The sequence below is a fragment of the Protopterus annectens genome, chromosome 3.part1 (genome assembly GCF_019279795.1).
Source record: "Protopterus annectens isolate FY-2018-M chromosome 3.part1, PAN1.0, whole genome shotgun sequence".
In the NCBI taxonomy this organism is placed as follows: Eukaryota; Metazoa; Chordata; order Ceratodontiformes; family Protopteridae; genus Protopterus; species Protopterus annectens.
In genome coordinates, this window is record NC_056732.1 from 110565235 (window position 1) to 110582009 (window position 16775).

General features: G+C 36.0%; 1 protein-coding gene across 1 annotated transcript in view; it reads left to right on the forward strand.

Annotated features, from left to right (window-relative positions):
- NOL4 (nucleolar protein 4) overlaps positions 1 to 16775 on the forward strand; it is a 2553475-nt gene that overhangs the window by 1808805 nt on the left and 727895 nt on the right. Inside the window, exon 6 of the mRNA XM_044066638.1 lies at positions 1867 to 2150. Coding sequence (XP_043922573.1) covers positions 1867 to 2150 — 284 coding nt within the window. The remainder of the gene's footprint in view (positions 1 to 1866; positions 2151 to 16775) is intronic.

Here is a 16775-nt window from a genome sequence, read left to right on the forward strand (position 1 = left end):
TGGTAATTCTGTAAAATTCTAAGATCTAGGCAAATGTACTAGCAAGGTCCAATGTTCTATGTCAACATTACAATGTCTTAGATGGAGGCATGCCATTCAGATGATGCAAATTCCAATGCCAGGTAAAAGCCAGCAGTTACCACTTGGTTAAATGGTCACTCACAGTGTCCTTATGGGCTGTATCTATACCCATGGAGACTCTTTACATGCTACATCTATCTCTTCAATATCTTTATTAATCAGACCTTACTATTTCTGTTTTACTGCCCCCACTGTGGTCTGTGTGATAAAGTTTGCCCCCACTGATATAAGTTTTCTCAACCTACTTTAATTGTTAACCAACTTAATACTAGTAAGAAAAGAACATCTGCCTTCCTACATGTAAATGAAATGCCTATCTAAATCCCAGATTATTCATGTACCTGCTGGTCCTTTCCTCAACTTTGGGTACTGTCATGTCACAACAATTCCTTGGGAATGGGGCATGCTGTAACATTATCTTAATTTTTTTTTGTGAGGCAACTTCTTGGGATCTGCCTCACTGCTTCTCTTGAAAAAGTCCAATCTATGGCATACTTGGGCGAAAAAAACAAAGAATTATTTGCTGTACATGTACCTGGCTACCTCAATCTGCAAAATATTCTACATGCATGGTACTGCTCTGTTAAAATGGTGAGTCTGTACCAGCATTTAGTCTGGATGAGTCAGTTTACTACAGAGAAAAGATTACGTAACATACACAGTGTCATCCAGGGGTGAAGAGGGAAAGAAGGAAAGAGGTCTCTTAACGAAGAACATATTAAGGTAGAAATGGTGCGGTGCGCTTGCTGTCATGACTTAGGGTTTAAAAGTGACCTTAGGACACATGTTTACATCTATAACTGGGTGGCAGAGATAGGACAAGCTTATTCAAAAATAATTCTTTAAAAGGCTGAAAATTGCATGTTAGATGCCTCTCTACACAGTGAGTTTCACTTATGGCTGATTTTTTAGTATTTTGATGTGTTCTAAGGGTGAAAGGATATGATAACATAATGTAACATAATATGACGTACCAACCATATCATATTTGAAGCCGAATGCTTTTATAGAAGGATGGAAATGCAGTTTTGAGACTTTCATATATGCAAAATCATAGACAAATATCTGGGAATACAATGTTATCCATGCTGCATGCTGACAGCATGTAAAAGTATTTTAAACATTGAGGTGTTTTTTGTTGCAGTAATTCATATCAGAAGGAAATGTAATAAACACAATTAGTGCAAGTATTAAGCAGCAATAAAAAACTCACACACACACACAGACACACACACACACACACACACACATTACCAGAAGCAGTAACATGGTAACTACTGCAGATCTGTGTATAATAAAAATACAGTACTAAAACGTTAGTGTACTACTATGGTGCAGTGTACTACATTTTTACAAAAGTATATTATTGAGCAATATTGTCAGTATTATAAAATACTAAAACACTGTACTTTTTAAAATATTAACTGAAATATCAAATATATGTTTTATGATATATATATATATATATATATATATAAATATATATATATATATGTATATATATATATATATATATATATATATATATATATATATATATATATATATCGAGAGAGAGAAATAGATATATGTATATATGTATATACTGTGTAGTGAGTACCAAAAAGCTTGTGTATGATGAAAAGAAACCTTCTCAATATTTTCATATTTTGCAACCAAAGAAATAAATATGCTATTTTGTTAAATCAAAAATATAAAAATACATTGCAAGTCTCAATTTTTGCTTCAGATTTCAGAACAGCAGATGATACGTTACAATGATTAAACGTCTTTGTACTTTGACAGATGATTCCGCCGCAGAGAGCTCTAATGGCAATGAGGCAGTGAAAGAGAGTTCAAGTACAGCAGGTGGGCTACAGTGTAGAGTGAAACCAGAAGTCAACAGTAATGGCAAAGCATATATGGACCGAGACGAGAAGACTGTGACCTTAAATGAGAGCCCTCGACCTACTCAGATAACATCGGAATACAGAATGGATGACCTTGGCACTAACGCAAGGAGCAAATTCAAGACCCTGCTTATTTCGGACATAAAGGTGGAGAAAGATACGAGAGAAAATGGGAACAAGGTAAGGTGTTCCTTTACAGGGTTTGCAAAACTTTTTCTTACTAGTTTACTTAACAGCTAAAAATGTCGAAGACAAAGTGAATACATGAATAAATATATTTCCTACGAGAAGGTCATGCTTAAAATAGTCCTAAAACTCCGTCTTGTATTTTAATGAATACTGATTTTACCTCTACCACTCCATCCAGCATTATTGCATTCTCTCATTAAATGGTTAACTATGACAAAGGATTTGCTGTTAATTTACTTTGTGGCATTACCATCAATTGTTTGCTTTTCTGAATGTACTTTTTAATTGCACCATGTCCCATTCAAAACAGATGTTTGGTTGTTTATTTTTTTTTCTTTTTGATAGACAAGCCCACATATTGGAAAGAGGATAATTATGTTACATGATACCACCTGATAAGTATGGTAATAAACATTAGGTGCAGTTCAGATTAGAAGTATCCTTGTTATATCTTAGCAGTGCTTTGAAATGTAACACTAATATATAAATTGAGCCTGCTGAAACTTAATCTCTGTAAGTGATAGTAGTTGAAAATAGAACAAAGCTGTAATTAACTGGCTTTATTTGATGACAGCACTGTATTACAGATAGACTTCTTTCTGTATACATTTGCATAAATGTTTGGGCTTTTAATACTGAAATAGATCAAAGCTGGTGCATATATATGCCGATTTATATTTAAATGTACATATGTGTGCACTCACACACACAGATGTGTGCACATGCATACACATTATTGTTTGCAAACAACTGACAGGAATATAATTCACTGTATCAGAGTTATATGGTATTATTAGAGACATTCTATGGTGCTATTACTGTAAAGAGGATCTCATTACCCTGTCTTGTCATGACCACGAATGTTCAAAGCATCATAAATGCTTCATATACTCCTAACCTCTGTTAAATCCATTCATAAACAAACTGTATTACAGTATAAACTACTTTGAAAAAGTTCAGCACAGCAAACTGTGTGCAAGAAAAACTACCAGTCTTGCCCCCCCCCCCAAAATTCAGTTTGGCAGCTTTAGATGTTATTCATCCAAAATGGGTCCATCCCCAGAGGCTTCTTTAGACAGGATTATTTTATTAAAATAGTCCCTAGCAAAAGAATAACCTTTTATGTTAAACTGTAAAAAATCTGGAGGATAAACTATTTTAGTTAATTGATCAGCTACATGTACTTAGTGTGCTGACATATCTGTCTTCATGTGTAGGAGCAGAAGTGAAAACAAACACTGTTGTTTATTTGTAAACATGATCTGGCTTCTAAATACAAATGTTTTCTAAAGAAGACTAGTTAACACTGACGACTGTTTGGTGTAGCTTCCAGAAAAAAACTTCCTGTCTCTAGACCAGCATACTTTCAGGTCCCATTTATAATCCTTCAGTCCTGTGTCCTTTTATTCATCAAACAAATATTTGCATATTTTGCAACCTGATGTTGATAGGTGCTTTAAACAAGTATGATATTAATGAAGGAATCATTTTTTATGTAAAGGCATATGTTTTAGTATCTGTACTAAACAACACAATAATATGTGCTTTACATTGGAAGGTAGCACACGTGGTAAAGCAATGTCATGTTGAGGACTTATCTCACTGACTTCCTAAGTGATACCTGATAAGATCTGTCAGAGTCAATGCATACTTCAAGTAGACAACTTATTATTTATTTATTTATTGACATTTGTTGACTGGGAAAGTCCACTGGGCCCAACGACCCATTTTCAGTGGAGGCCCAGAGAGAAAATCTCCATGCAATCACAGACATTTTTACATGACATCAGCTTAACATTGACAGTCAAGAAAGTTTTTACATAATAAAAATTGAAGTAGATATACAAGACAAATGCATATTATAGAGGTATACAATACAAGAAAATAAACACAGTTTGTTAGATTTTTAGTAATTATGTCTGTATATTCTCATAAGTAAGAATACTGTTTAATCAATTCTGTTTATTCAGCCACAGAAATAAAGAAAGCAAGAGAGATTGGATACGAAGACAAATAGTGTAAATTGAAACTATATTAAGTTAGTAAAAGTATTTGAAGTATATAGTGGCCAAAACATTTAAGATGGTTTAATCATATGACCACAAGAACAGACAAGGTTATTGAGATAGTGTTCTTTTAGTACAAATTTAAATGTTTTTAAAGAGTCTAGTTGAGTAATAAAGAGAGGGATTGCATTCCAAAGTTTGGCAATGGCATGGGAATAGAGACATTGTCCAGCTCTTTTGTTGGATTTAGTTATGGTTAAGAGTTGTTTGTTAGAGGACCTATGATGACTAGTAGGGATGTGTGTTTGTATTATAATTTGAAGGGATAGGCAGTAGTTTGGATTATTTAGTAGTTTGTGGGTGAGAGTAAGTTGGAAGTAATGTAGGAAATAAGGGAACTCAAACCAGTTTATAGATTTAATGTCCAGGCAATGCTGTGTGCGAGTTGGCATGTTGGAGATAAACTTAACTATTTTATAGTAGCATGACTGCAGTTTGTTCAGGAGAGATGTGTTTAGGTTAGTGAAAACTGGGCAACCATAGAGGAGGGAAGGTAGAAGTAGACTATTAGCTAGTTTTAACTTGGTAGACTTCTCCAAATAGAGTTTATGCCTAAAGAATTTGCCAAGCTTAAAATGGGTCTTTTTGATTTGGCTGAATATATGATTCTCAAAGGATAGTTTGTCATCAGTTGTAATGCCAAGTAGTTTGGCTGTTTTTACAATTTCAATTTATGTATTGTTTTGAGAGAACATTTTAAAGTCTAGAGTTAGAAGTTTGGTTGTGAAGAGTAAAAGTTTAGATTTTTTGGAATTAAGTAGCAGCTGAGCTTCGTTAAGCCAGGATTCAGTGGAAGTAAATGCATTTTGTGTTAACTTTTGGAGATCTGAGGTGTTGTTAGAAGATGTAATTATAGTTGAATCATTCGCGTATTGAATGAGTGTACTTTGCAGGGATGCTTTATGGATATTATTAATAAATGATGTTAAAAAGCAAGGGCCCAAAAATAGAACCTTGGGAAATGCCTGTGTTCTTGAGCAGGTAATCAGATTGCTTATTTTGCCACCTAACAGATTGTTTTCTGGAACCAGATTAGAGTGGGGAGCAGTTTACAGTCTCAAGCTGTAAAAGTAGTTTTGAGTGGGACACCGTATCAAAAGCTTTTGCTAGGTCTAGTAGGATCACTGATGTCAGTAGGCCTGCATCAAGAGCTTTGTATACAGTGTTGGTAAATGACAATAAGGCTGTTGTTGTGCTGTGTGCTGGCCAAAAACCATGTTGGGTGGGTGCAAGTAGGTTATTGTCTGTGAGATATTTTAGTAATTGAGAATGAATATACTTTTCTAGAATTTTTGATAAAGTTGAAAGTATGGAGATGGGCTGGTAGATAGATCACTGGTGTTACTGCCTTTGTGAAGGGGAGTAATTGAGTTTTTCCATTAGTTTTGGGACATGATTAGAGATTGATCAGTTAATGAGAATGCTAATTGGAAGAGCTATAGAATCTTCTGCAAGTTTTAATTATTCAGCTGGGAGGCCATCAGAAGAGGGGGAGCATGTTTTTTATTCTTGAGAGCAGTTTACAAACTAGAGAGGTGGGTACTGGTTGTAATGTAAACAGTGGAGTGGATGGGTTTTTGTTGGAATTGCAATTGATGTTGGGGGAGTGGTTAGAGAGTGTATTGTCGTTTATGTTGCCAATTATACTTTTGTTAGTTTGTAGAGACAAATCATTAACAGGTTTTTGGATAGTATCAATACAATGAGAATTGAAGGCTTGGGCAATTTCTTGAGGGTCTTTGTCAGGTGATGGGGAGGGGTTGTGTTGAGTACCAAGATTTAGCAGAGAGGAAACAGAATTCCAGAACAATTTGGGGTTATTTTGTTGGGTAGTGAGTTTAATGGGAAATAGCTGTTTTATCATTGATGACTTGCTTTTTGGCATTGTTACAGAATTGTTTATATCTGAGTTCAAGTTGTGGGGTTCTGTTTCTATGCCATTCCTTCCAGGCTTTATCCCTGGAGGTAAGTAACTGCTTATTTTGTTTACTTAGCCATGGGGCATGCTTAGGCTTTACTCTTTTGATACGTGTGGGGGCACGCCTATCTAGACTATCTAAAAAGATTTTATTGAAGTAATTGACCGCTTCATCCAGTGGAAGACCAGTTGTGGGTTTTTAGGGACTCTAAGAATAGTTGTTCATTGAAATGGGAAAGATTCCAAGTTGTTCTTAGACAATGCAGTGTGTCTATTTGAAGTTAGGTTCTATGGGTTTAGGCAGGAAGATGGTCACTAAAGGTATTGGGTAGGGTCCCTGTCTTGGTGAATTTTTGAGGATGTGAGATGAGTATCCAGTCTAGAGTTGATTCTGTTTGTTTTTATTACCTTATGAGTGAGGTTAGAGATGAGTTGAGTAATCCTGTGCAAGTTAATACTATTTACTGGGGAGTCAGAGATGAGAGTTTGCCAGTTTATATTTGTGTCGCCAAGAATGATGGTTTCATTTTATATTTATATTGAGGGTGGACCAGGATAGTAGATCTTCCAGAGTGGATATGATTTGACCTGGGGGGAATATAGAGTACAGCAATACATAATTGTTTTCTGTTGTTGATGTGAAGGCTAACTAGCAATAATTCCATATTTCCAAATGTTGGCATAGGTTTATCATATGGTGTAACAGATAAAGTGTCACGATAGATTAATGCAACACCTCCACCTTTTTTCTGTAGCCGGTCATTTCTAGGTATATTACATCATGGAGGGATTATTTAAGTGTTAGCAATATGTGTTTTTAGTCAGGTCTCTGTAACTGCTACAATATCTGGGGAGTAGTGAAAGAACCAGGCATGGAATTAACTGTTTTTTTGTTGCAGATACTACGTACATTAATTGTAGTGAAGCAGAGGTTCGTGGCACTAGAAGAACAGTTTTGGGCAGAATGGTTGATTGGTCCAGGGTTGGGGTGAATGTCGCCATATAGAGAGAGGGCCTGGTAGTGACACGTGATTATGGAGGGATATTGAATAATGAAGAGAGGCCTATGGTGGGGGATGTACATTAATTTTAGTTGATTATGATGACAAAAGATCTAGTCTTTGTAAGGTGCCAAGTATGGAAGTTGAATAAAGAGGGTAAGATGTCAGAGAAAGTATTGGTATTACTGTGGGGTGCAATGGGTGATGTGGAAAATGTTAAAGTTGGGGAGTGGAATATAGTATGTAGGGAGGTGGTGTGGGATAGGAAAAGAATAATGGAAGTAATGGAGATTAACGTAATACAAGGTTTTGATGTATAGTACATGTTAGGAAAAGGTTGTGGAACTATAGTTAAGGAGAAGAATGAGGAAGATTCAGAAAGGGAAAATATTAACAAAGAATATAATTAGGGTGGTGTGAATGGGAGGATACTGGTGTAGGTGTCTGGGTGTTGATTGGGGGTTAGACAGGAAAGGGAAGAGCTTATGGAAGGTATAAATGTAATTGATGTGGGGGTGGATAGGAATGGGAGTAGGGTAGGGGAGCGGAGTGAGCCCGAGTAGAGCGATAGTGAATCAAGTGGGCAGAAACCTTGAGGCAGCTTTCCAAACAACAGTAGAAATAATCAGTTAACAATGTGTGTCTCAAGACAGTGGAGCAGTTAAGAGTAGTATTTACTCATAATCAGCTAGAGCACCTTCTGCGTGGAGACATGCGTGAATGGGCGTACCTTCGTTGAAGGTTGTGCGTCAGGGCTGGCAACTCGGCATGTAAAAATCAACTACCAATCATTAGCGGACCGGAGTTCCGCTGTGGCGACCCCTAACCACCGAAAGACACAACAACTGTCCCCATTACTTCTGTGAGTACACCCCCCCGCAGCTGTGATCACACATGCTGGGCTGTAGGCATACAGGTTATGTAACAAGTGAAAAGCAAAGGAACTGCCTCTGGTTTATAAAAATAAAGATTTAGTATATATGACACAGTAAACTTTTTACACAAACACAATTCACCACTTCAAGACAACATAAAGTCATAAGTGTTCAGTCATTGAAAATACACACACACACACACACACACACACACACACACACACACACACACACACACACACACACACACACACACACACACACACACACACACACACACACACACACAAATAAACACACACACACACACACACACACACACACACACACACACACACACACACACACACACACACACACACACACACACACTTTAAACTTCAAACTGATCTTCCAACATGGATAACTGCAATGGAAATGGACTGTTTGGTAAAGCAAAGGCAGCTAGAACAGTACAGTTAAAAATGCATATCAATTAAGATGTGCCTTGTAGCATGAACCTGAATCCAATTACACAGCAATTTCTTTCTTGCTCACAATGCGTGTGTAATCTCTCTTTTTTTAATTCACTAGTACTAGGTCAAATGTTGCTTTCCATAATCATTTACAATGTCATATCTTGCTTTGCCAGTACCATAAAGTGCAAAGAAAAGTGTCACAGATCCAGTAGGAGAAATATGTTTCATGTCCCCCATGTACAATATATTGCAGAGAGCTTTGCTACGTCACTATGTAATGTACAACAAAGAAATTACACACAGGACAGTTATTAGTCTAGTACTTTTAATGTAGCCCCTGCACACTATTTTATGTTCCCTCAAATAAGTATCAAAGTATATTGATTGTTGTTATGAATGAATTTCACTGTCTTGCTAATAATCTTATCTCATCTTTTAATAATTCATCAGTACTATTAGGTCATTTTTAAATTATGTAACCTGCTTCCTCAGCATTATAAAATGCAAAGAAAAATGTCATAGCTGTAAATTTGGTTTCAAAACTACTTTTCCCACATCTGCCTACTTTAATTATCCCAGTTCACTCTCATTCTTTCACTGTTTTGTGCCTTTTAGTTCTTCATATTCATGCTGTTCTTTAACACGCTTGTTTATGTTCATCATTTTTTTTATCTAATAAAAACCAAAGTATGCCTGTATTGACATTTATTATCTTAAATCATTGCAGTTTCAGCCAGCTTTGTTGGTCTCTTATTAAACACATTTCTTTTACGTTCCCCTTTCATTTGACTCATGACCTAGTTTGATTCTCAGGGTGATATTTATATTCCCACACTTCACTGATCTGTAATGGTAATCCATGAATAGTGCCACTATGCCAACATGTAAATAAAGCATGAAGAAGTGGCTCTAGTTTTAGAGCTTCTCAGCCCTGTGATGATATGTCCGTGACACTTTTGCGTATCTGAAGTGGCATAAAATGACAAGAAACCCATGAGTTACATGTGGAACAGCTTATATGTAGGTAACATCATGAATGGTATCATTTATTTTTAGCAGGAGGCTGTGGGTAGGATCCAAAACAAACCTCTCAAGATCTGCCACAAGAAACTTTGCCGAGCTCAGCTGAGCAGTGTTACTGCCACAAGAAACTGTGCTGAGCTCAGCTGAGCAGTGTCGCTGCCACAAGAAACTGTGCTGAGCTCAGCTGAGCAGTGTTCCCACACAGCTAAGATTTATGTTATTCACTGTAAGGAGTGCCCTTATATGAATAGCTTGTTTTGATTTTTATAAGGATAAAAAAGGTGAGGATAGGAAAGCTGGAAATGGGGCAGTTGGGTACGACAAGAGAAACACAAAAGGAACATATTAAGATGATTGTGCTATAGGAGGCGGGAGAGGAGGGATACCATGCTCTTTGTGGGATCTTCCATTTTCTATTTTTTTAATAAGAAAAGCTGAGAAAGAAGAAAAGGTAGAAGGTGTAGGAGAGCGGGTTAGGGAAGAGTTAAGAATTTTTTAAGGCAAAAACACAGAATGCAGTCAAGACAGACAGGAACACTATGATGAGATGACATGGAGGAAGACAAGACATGCAGATGTCAGACAGACATCCCCAAAGAAAGGGTGAGGAAATCTTTGAGACAGCCATCTCCAGGATCCAGAGGACCTCTAATATCCCACTCCCTGATGGATCGTCAGAGGGATCCCTTTATGATGTGTGGATGAAGCCATTCAGTGGCTCAGTTGACAGACCTGACTGGGTCAGCAAGTCTTATACCCACTGAGAAGAGACGGAAATGGGTACAACTGCAAACCCATGGCCCTCGGAACTGCAGTCTCAACCAATTCCTGAAGCTGGCTTACCAGGTTGGCTCATGCCAGGGGGCCCACATGGTTGCAACCCCCTTACCAAGATGTCCTCAGGCAGATGGGAGAGTTAGATACTCTTCCTGTACCTTGGAGACTTCTGTCTGAGCTGCCTGCATGCTGTTGAACCTGCAGGAAAAATAACATAAAATGGAGAGAAAAAAGAAAGAGAGAGAGAGAAACGAAGGCAACAAATGGACTCATAAGTGTTAGGACGCAATTGCATTTATTTTGGTAACAAAAAATTAAGTATTTCATCATTGAAGCGATTGTCATTAAGCAATGTTACATATCTTGCAGGTATTAATGGAATGACAGGATTATGGCAAGTACTTCTCGATGTTAAATAACTTTTAAGTTCTAAAATGACATTTCATAACCAAACTGCAATGAAGTACTATAGCAGTAAATACTGGGAACTGCTAATGCAGTGGCAGGTAATGCTTTCACTACCAAATAAGTCACTATTTGACATATTCCTTCTACTTCACTGGTTCAATATAATACAATTATGTAAACCTCAGTGATTGTACGTACTGGCTCCTCACTGATGCTCTGACTGTGATAACCTAACCTGGCAAACTGAAATGTGCTATGGAATCGATCAATGCTACTACATCTTTAATGTTACATACTTTTATATTATTTTATTTTATTGAGTTTTTCTCATACTTATGAGTGAAATGCACCAGCCAGGCCATTCTCCACTGGTGTTGCTTGTGTCTGTAGTTAATTTCCTCTTGAGCTATTGTGATATAAAAAAATAAGAGAAAATGTTTCTTCCTCATCCAATATGTGCATGCATTTTAGCTAAAAAGCAATGCAATACTTCTAACTGCTGTTATCTTTATTAATAAAGCTTAATTTATGTCAATGCCTCACATCCCTTCCATGCTTTATTTTCTAAAGCAGTCTACTGTTTTGCTCTGAAGAAACACAGTATGTTATTGTGTAAAAGTATGGCTGTGTGTGGGGAAGTAGTTATTGTAAAAGTATGTTTGTAAAGTTTTGAAGGCACCATGGGCAAAAACTATTGGGCTGTATGCCTTTGTTGCAAGAAGTGTATGGGTATGATGCTCAGCTTTAAGTAAATTGTGACATGGAGTACTGAACACTCCTGAGTTGAGGCACCACAGTGTCTTGAAATGGGAAAAGTGTAAGCAATCTATTGATATATTTACTTCTGAAAGGAATTGTATCATGGCAACATCAGCCAATAATTGATTTTAATGAAGGCCACAATCTTGTAGTGTTGCATATCTTGTAAACAGTTTTCAAGTGTCCACCCTAAGGTGCAATGAATTATTGCAGTAAAGGTTCAGCTCTGTATATATGCCTGTATAACTGACAGTAGATCCATTGTATTGCAGTGGTATTTTCCTTATTTTTTTTTATGTTATTAAGCATCGCTAATGGATTCCATTTTTGTATAAATGCAAATGTAATGAATATTATGCAGTTCAAAAACTTTCTCCACAGCCCCCTTCCCCTAGAATGGTTGTGATGCCTTTGTGTATGTAACCATTGCTGAAGTTCAGGAAAGTTCTGGAATCTCCAAATATATTACCAACAGCAGTGTATATGGTGGAGTGCATTTATTTTGGTAACAAAAAATTAAGTATTTCATCATTGGAGCGATTGTCATTAAGCAATGTTGCATATCTTGCAGGTATTAATGGAATGACAGGATTATGGCAAGTACTTCTCGATGTTAAATAACTTTTAAGTTCTAAAATGACATTTCATAACCAAACTGCAATGAAGTACTATAGCAGTAAATACTGAGAACTACTAATGCAGTGGCAGGTAATGCTTTCACTACCAAATAAGTCACTATTTGACATATTCCTTCTACTTCACTGGTTCAATATAATACAATTATGTAAACTTCAGTGATTGTACGTACTGGCTCCTCACTGATGCTCTGACTGTGATAACCTAACCTGGCAAACTGAAATGTGTTATGGAATCGATCAATGCTACTACATCTTTAATGTTACATACTTTTATATTATTTTATTTTATTTTATTGAGTTTTTCTCATACTTATGAGTGAAATGCACCAGCCAGGCCATTCTCCACTGGTGTTGCTTGGGTCTGTAGTTAATTTCCTCTTGAGCTATTGTGATATAAAAAAATAAGAGAAAATGTTTCTTCCTCATCCAATATGTGCATGCATTTTAGCTAAAAAGCAATGCAATACTTCTAACTGCTGTTATCTTTATTAATAAAGCTTAATTTATGTCAATGCCTCACATCCCTTCCATGCTTTATTTTCTAAAGCGGTCTACTGTTTTGCTCTGAAGAAACACAATATGTTATTGTGTAAAAGTATGGATGTGTGTGGGGAAGTAGTTATTGTAAAAGTATGTCTGTAAAGTTTTGAAGGCACCATGAGCAAAAACTATTGGGCTGTATGCCTTTGTTGCAAGAAGTGTATGGGTATGATGCTCAGCTTTAAGTAAATTGTGACATGGAGTACTGAACACTCCTGAGTTGAGGCACCACAGTGTCTTGAAATGGGAAAAGTGTAAGCAATCTATTGATATATTTACTTCTGGAAGGAATTGTATCATGGCAACATCAGCCAATAATTAATTTTAATGAAGGCCACAATCTTGTAGTGTTGCATATCTTGTAAACAGTTTTCAAGTGTCCACCCTAAGGTGCAATGAATTATTGCAGTAAAGGTTCAGCTCTGTATATATGCCTGTATAACTGACAGTAGATCCATTGTATTGCAGTGGTATTTTCCTTATTTTTTCTTTATGTTATTAAGCATCGCTAATGAATTCCATTTTTGTATAAATGCAAATGTAATGAATATTATGCAGTTCAAAAACTTTCTCCACAGCCCCCTTCCCCTAGAATGGTTGTGATGCCTTTGTGTATGTAACCATTGCTGAAGTTCTGGAAAGTTCTGGAATCTCCAAATACATTACCAACAGCAGTGTATATGGTGGAGAAACATAATGTTAATACATTGTAAAATACTTGTTGACGTTTACTAATTAATAATGAATTAAACTTTATGAACATATTAATACAGCACAGTTATAAGCATCACTAGAATGAAACTGACTTGCTAAAATGTAGTGTATAACAAATATAGCAAATTAATAGTTCCATGGAAAGTACTTCAAATTTGAGTTTGATATGGCAGCAATACCCTTATTATACAACAGCCATAATTCATTCTATTTTTTAATGACTTCCCTAATGATGAAAGCTGAATATGGCAGCACACACAGATGCTATGCGCATGTGTGTGTGTGTGTGTGTGTGTGTGTGTGTGTGTGTGTGTGTGTGTGTGTGTGCATGTGTGTGTGTGTGTGTGTGTGTGTGTGTGTGTGTGTGTGTGTGTGTATGTGTGTGTGTGCGCGCATGTGTGCATTATATATATATATATATATATATATATATATATATATATATATATATATATATATATATAAATATATATCTTTTCAACTTATATATATATATATATATATATATATATATATATATATATCCATAGCTTTAAACAATACATGTATATTTGTATACAAGGAGGTATTGCTATATTGCCGTGTGTGTGTGTGTGTGTGTGTGTGTGTGTGTGTGTGTGTGTGCACACGTGCGGTGCATGCGTTTGTGTGTGTGCACACACATATAAATTAATACAGAAATAACAGACTAAATAGTTTTATACATTGAATATATATTACAATAATATATAGGAAATACAATACTTACTATAGAAGTCTGGTCTTTGTTTCTGTATCTCCAAAACCCACCTGACTAGCTGATCCCTCCTCTGCCCCTGCAGGTCATTGTACCTGTGGTGGCATTACCTCTGGAGGGTTGAAATCCTCATCAGCAAAGACAGGTGATCCCCAAACTCCTGCCAAATAGAGATCCTCTTCCAACTTCCACAGGTACAACTCCTGCACCTGGTAGAGGAATATTTTGTCTTCTTTACCAGACCAGTATGCAGTATGGGACATGACCCTGAGGATTAATAGATTTCATAGCCATGAAATACCAGGTACAGAAAGAGAAGTAGAAGTCTAAGGCAAGGAATCCTAGTGTGTGTGAACCACCTCTCCTAGGGCATGACATCACTGTGCCCAGCCCATACACCCATATAGGGTTGAACTGATAATAACATGACATGTATTAATATATATATATATATATATAGTGAGTCCCTGTAATGGTAACAGGGTGGTTAAAAAACAATATCTAGATGGAAATCTCAGGCAGTGCTTAATCTGCAAAGCTGCGTGCAGCTTCCATCTGGCAGTGTTAGTGCAGTGTGAATAAGGAAAGCTGGTATCCCAGTAGTCTGAGAGGATCAAGGCTGAACACAGACAAAACCAGAAATAAAGAAACCAAGTGAAGTAGCTGGATTGGACCCACTCACAAGTAAAAATAGATGAAAGACTCTGTTGTAGTAAATGAAATCCACTTTATTCACTCCACAAAAACACATGAATTGTTCACAAGCTTTTGTCTAGAAGATCTAGACTTCATCAGATAACTTATCACAAGTGGGAACTTCCTTATATACAAGTACAACAGGAAGTGATATAAGCAATAAAACAATTAAAGAAGCAAATTAATTTAAAGTAATACAAGCACAATCTTAGTAGTCCTGGTAGTGAATGCATTCAAGTGACAACCTGATTTCAAAAACACACACAAACACACAACCCCTTAATAAATACAAAATAAATGTTAAATAACAATGTCAGAAATATATATATCATAAATATATGCATATTAATGTATATAAAAGTGTTTAAAATGGAAATGTAAAAGGTTGTTTTATGCAATGGATACTATTAAGTTAAATGCATAAATAAATACTATAATAAATACTGGCGAGGTAGATTTACCTCTCTAATGCTTTTCATTTCAGAGTAGGGCTAATAGTAATGTGCTCAATAAGACCTATCCAGTTCCGTGCATTTAAATGTAACTGCCAATATAATTCTCTTTTTTCCAAAAATAATGACCAAGCCCCCCTCTTATGCCAGTGCTAATACTATGCATAATAAAAAATTGAGACTTGTGATTAATGTTCTCCATTATATGCTTACTTAGGGCATTGGTCTCCTTTTTATTTTTAATATCATATAGATGTTCATATATACGGTTTTTAAACTTCCGGTCAGTCTTGTCAGTGTAATAACAAGAACACACACTGCACTTAGCACAATAAATAACTTTCTCAGAGCCACAATTATATTCCTGGTTAATCCTAATATCTACATTGTTGATGTAAAATGTTATGTATCTGCAGTAGTTACATCTACCACATTTGTTCATAAAACCATACCTGTGGTTGGAATAGATATTAGTAGTCTCAAATATATTTTTCAAGTTCTTACCTCTTCTGTATACTATGGTGGTTGTAATCTTATTAAAGGTCTAATGCTCTTCTCATGTCAAAGGATGGACCAATTTTTTACTAAAATGTCTCTTAGTATAAAACTATCTTGTGTAAAAATAGTGATAAAGGAAGTTTTAAAATCTCTGCTTTCTTCATTTGTAATATTGTCATGTTGATTAGTAGATGTAACATTTATAGTAACATCACCTGAAAGTAGAGACAAATAAAAACCATGCTCCCTGTTAACAACCTCAATCATAATGTCACTTATAAATTTAAAAGGGTACCCCCTTTTCACAAACATCTGTTTTAAATTATCACATTCATCCAGGAATTCCTCCATGCCGTGCTGCCTGCACGAATTGGCCCTTTACAATTGGCTTCTTTTGCTTTATAGGGTGGGTACTGGAGAAATGCAGTAAAGAATTCGAATACGTACTTTTCTAAAAATCTTTGATACAAACTTCTTGTTTAGATAACCTTTCACCAAGAAAATGTATAAGCAAGAAATCATGTTGCGGTCACTGGTGTGAGTGAACTTTAAAAATTCTGTGGTAGTTTCAATATAGTCAATAAAATCATCAATAACATCAATAGGTCCATCCCATAGAACAAACATATCATCCTAAAACCTGGTATAGAACTTAATATGCTTAAAATAGCATGAGGGAAATAAAATAGTTTTCTCCCATTGCCTGATCACAATATTAGCATAGAGACCACCACATGCAGAGCCCATAGCCACTCCCTCTTGTTACAAATACATTTCTTTGTTAAACAATATAAAATTGTTTTTAAGGACCATTTCCATTATTTGCGTATGGACTAAAACATCAAAATGTGCAATGTCTTTTTCATGAAGGTACTCTGTAAACCAATCTAACCCCGTATCATGGTGTATGACTGAATACAAGTCCTTAACGTCAATGGTTATAAAAATATAAGCATCCTTGAAAGATATTTTGTCCATAGCTTCTAAAAAACTCCATGAGTACTTGCAAATGTGTGTCTCATTAAAAACATGTTCCTTTAACTTGTTATCCAAATAT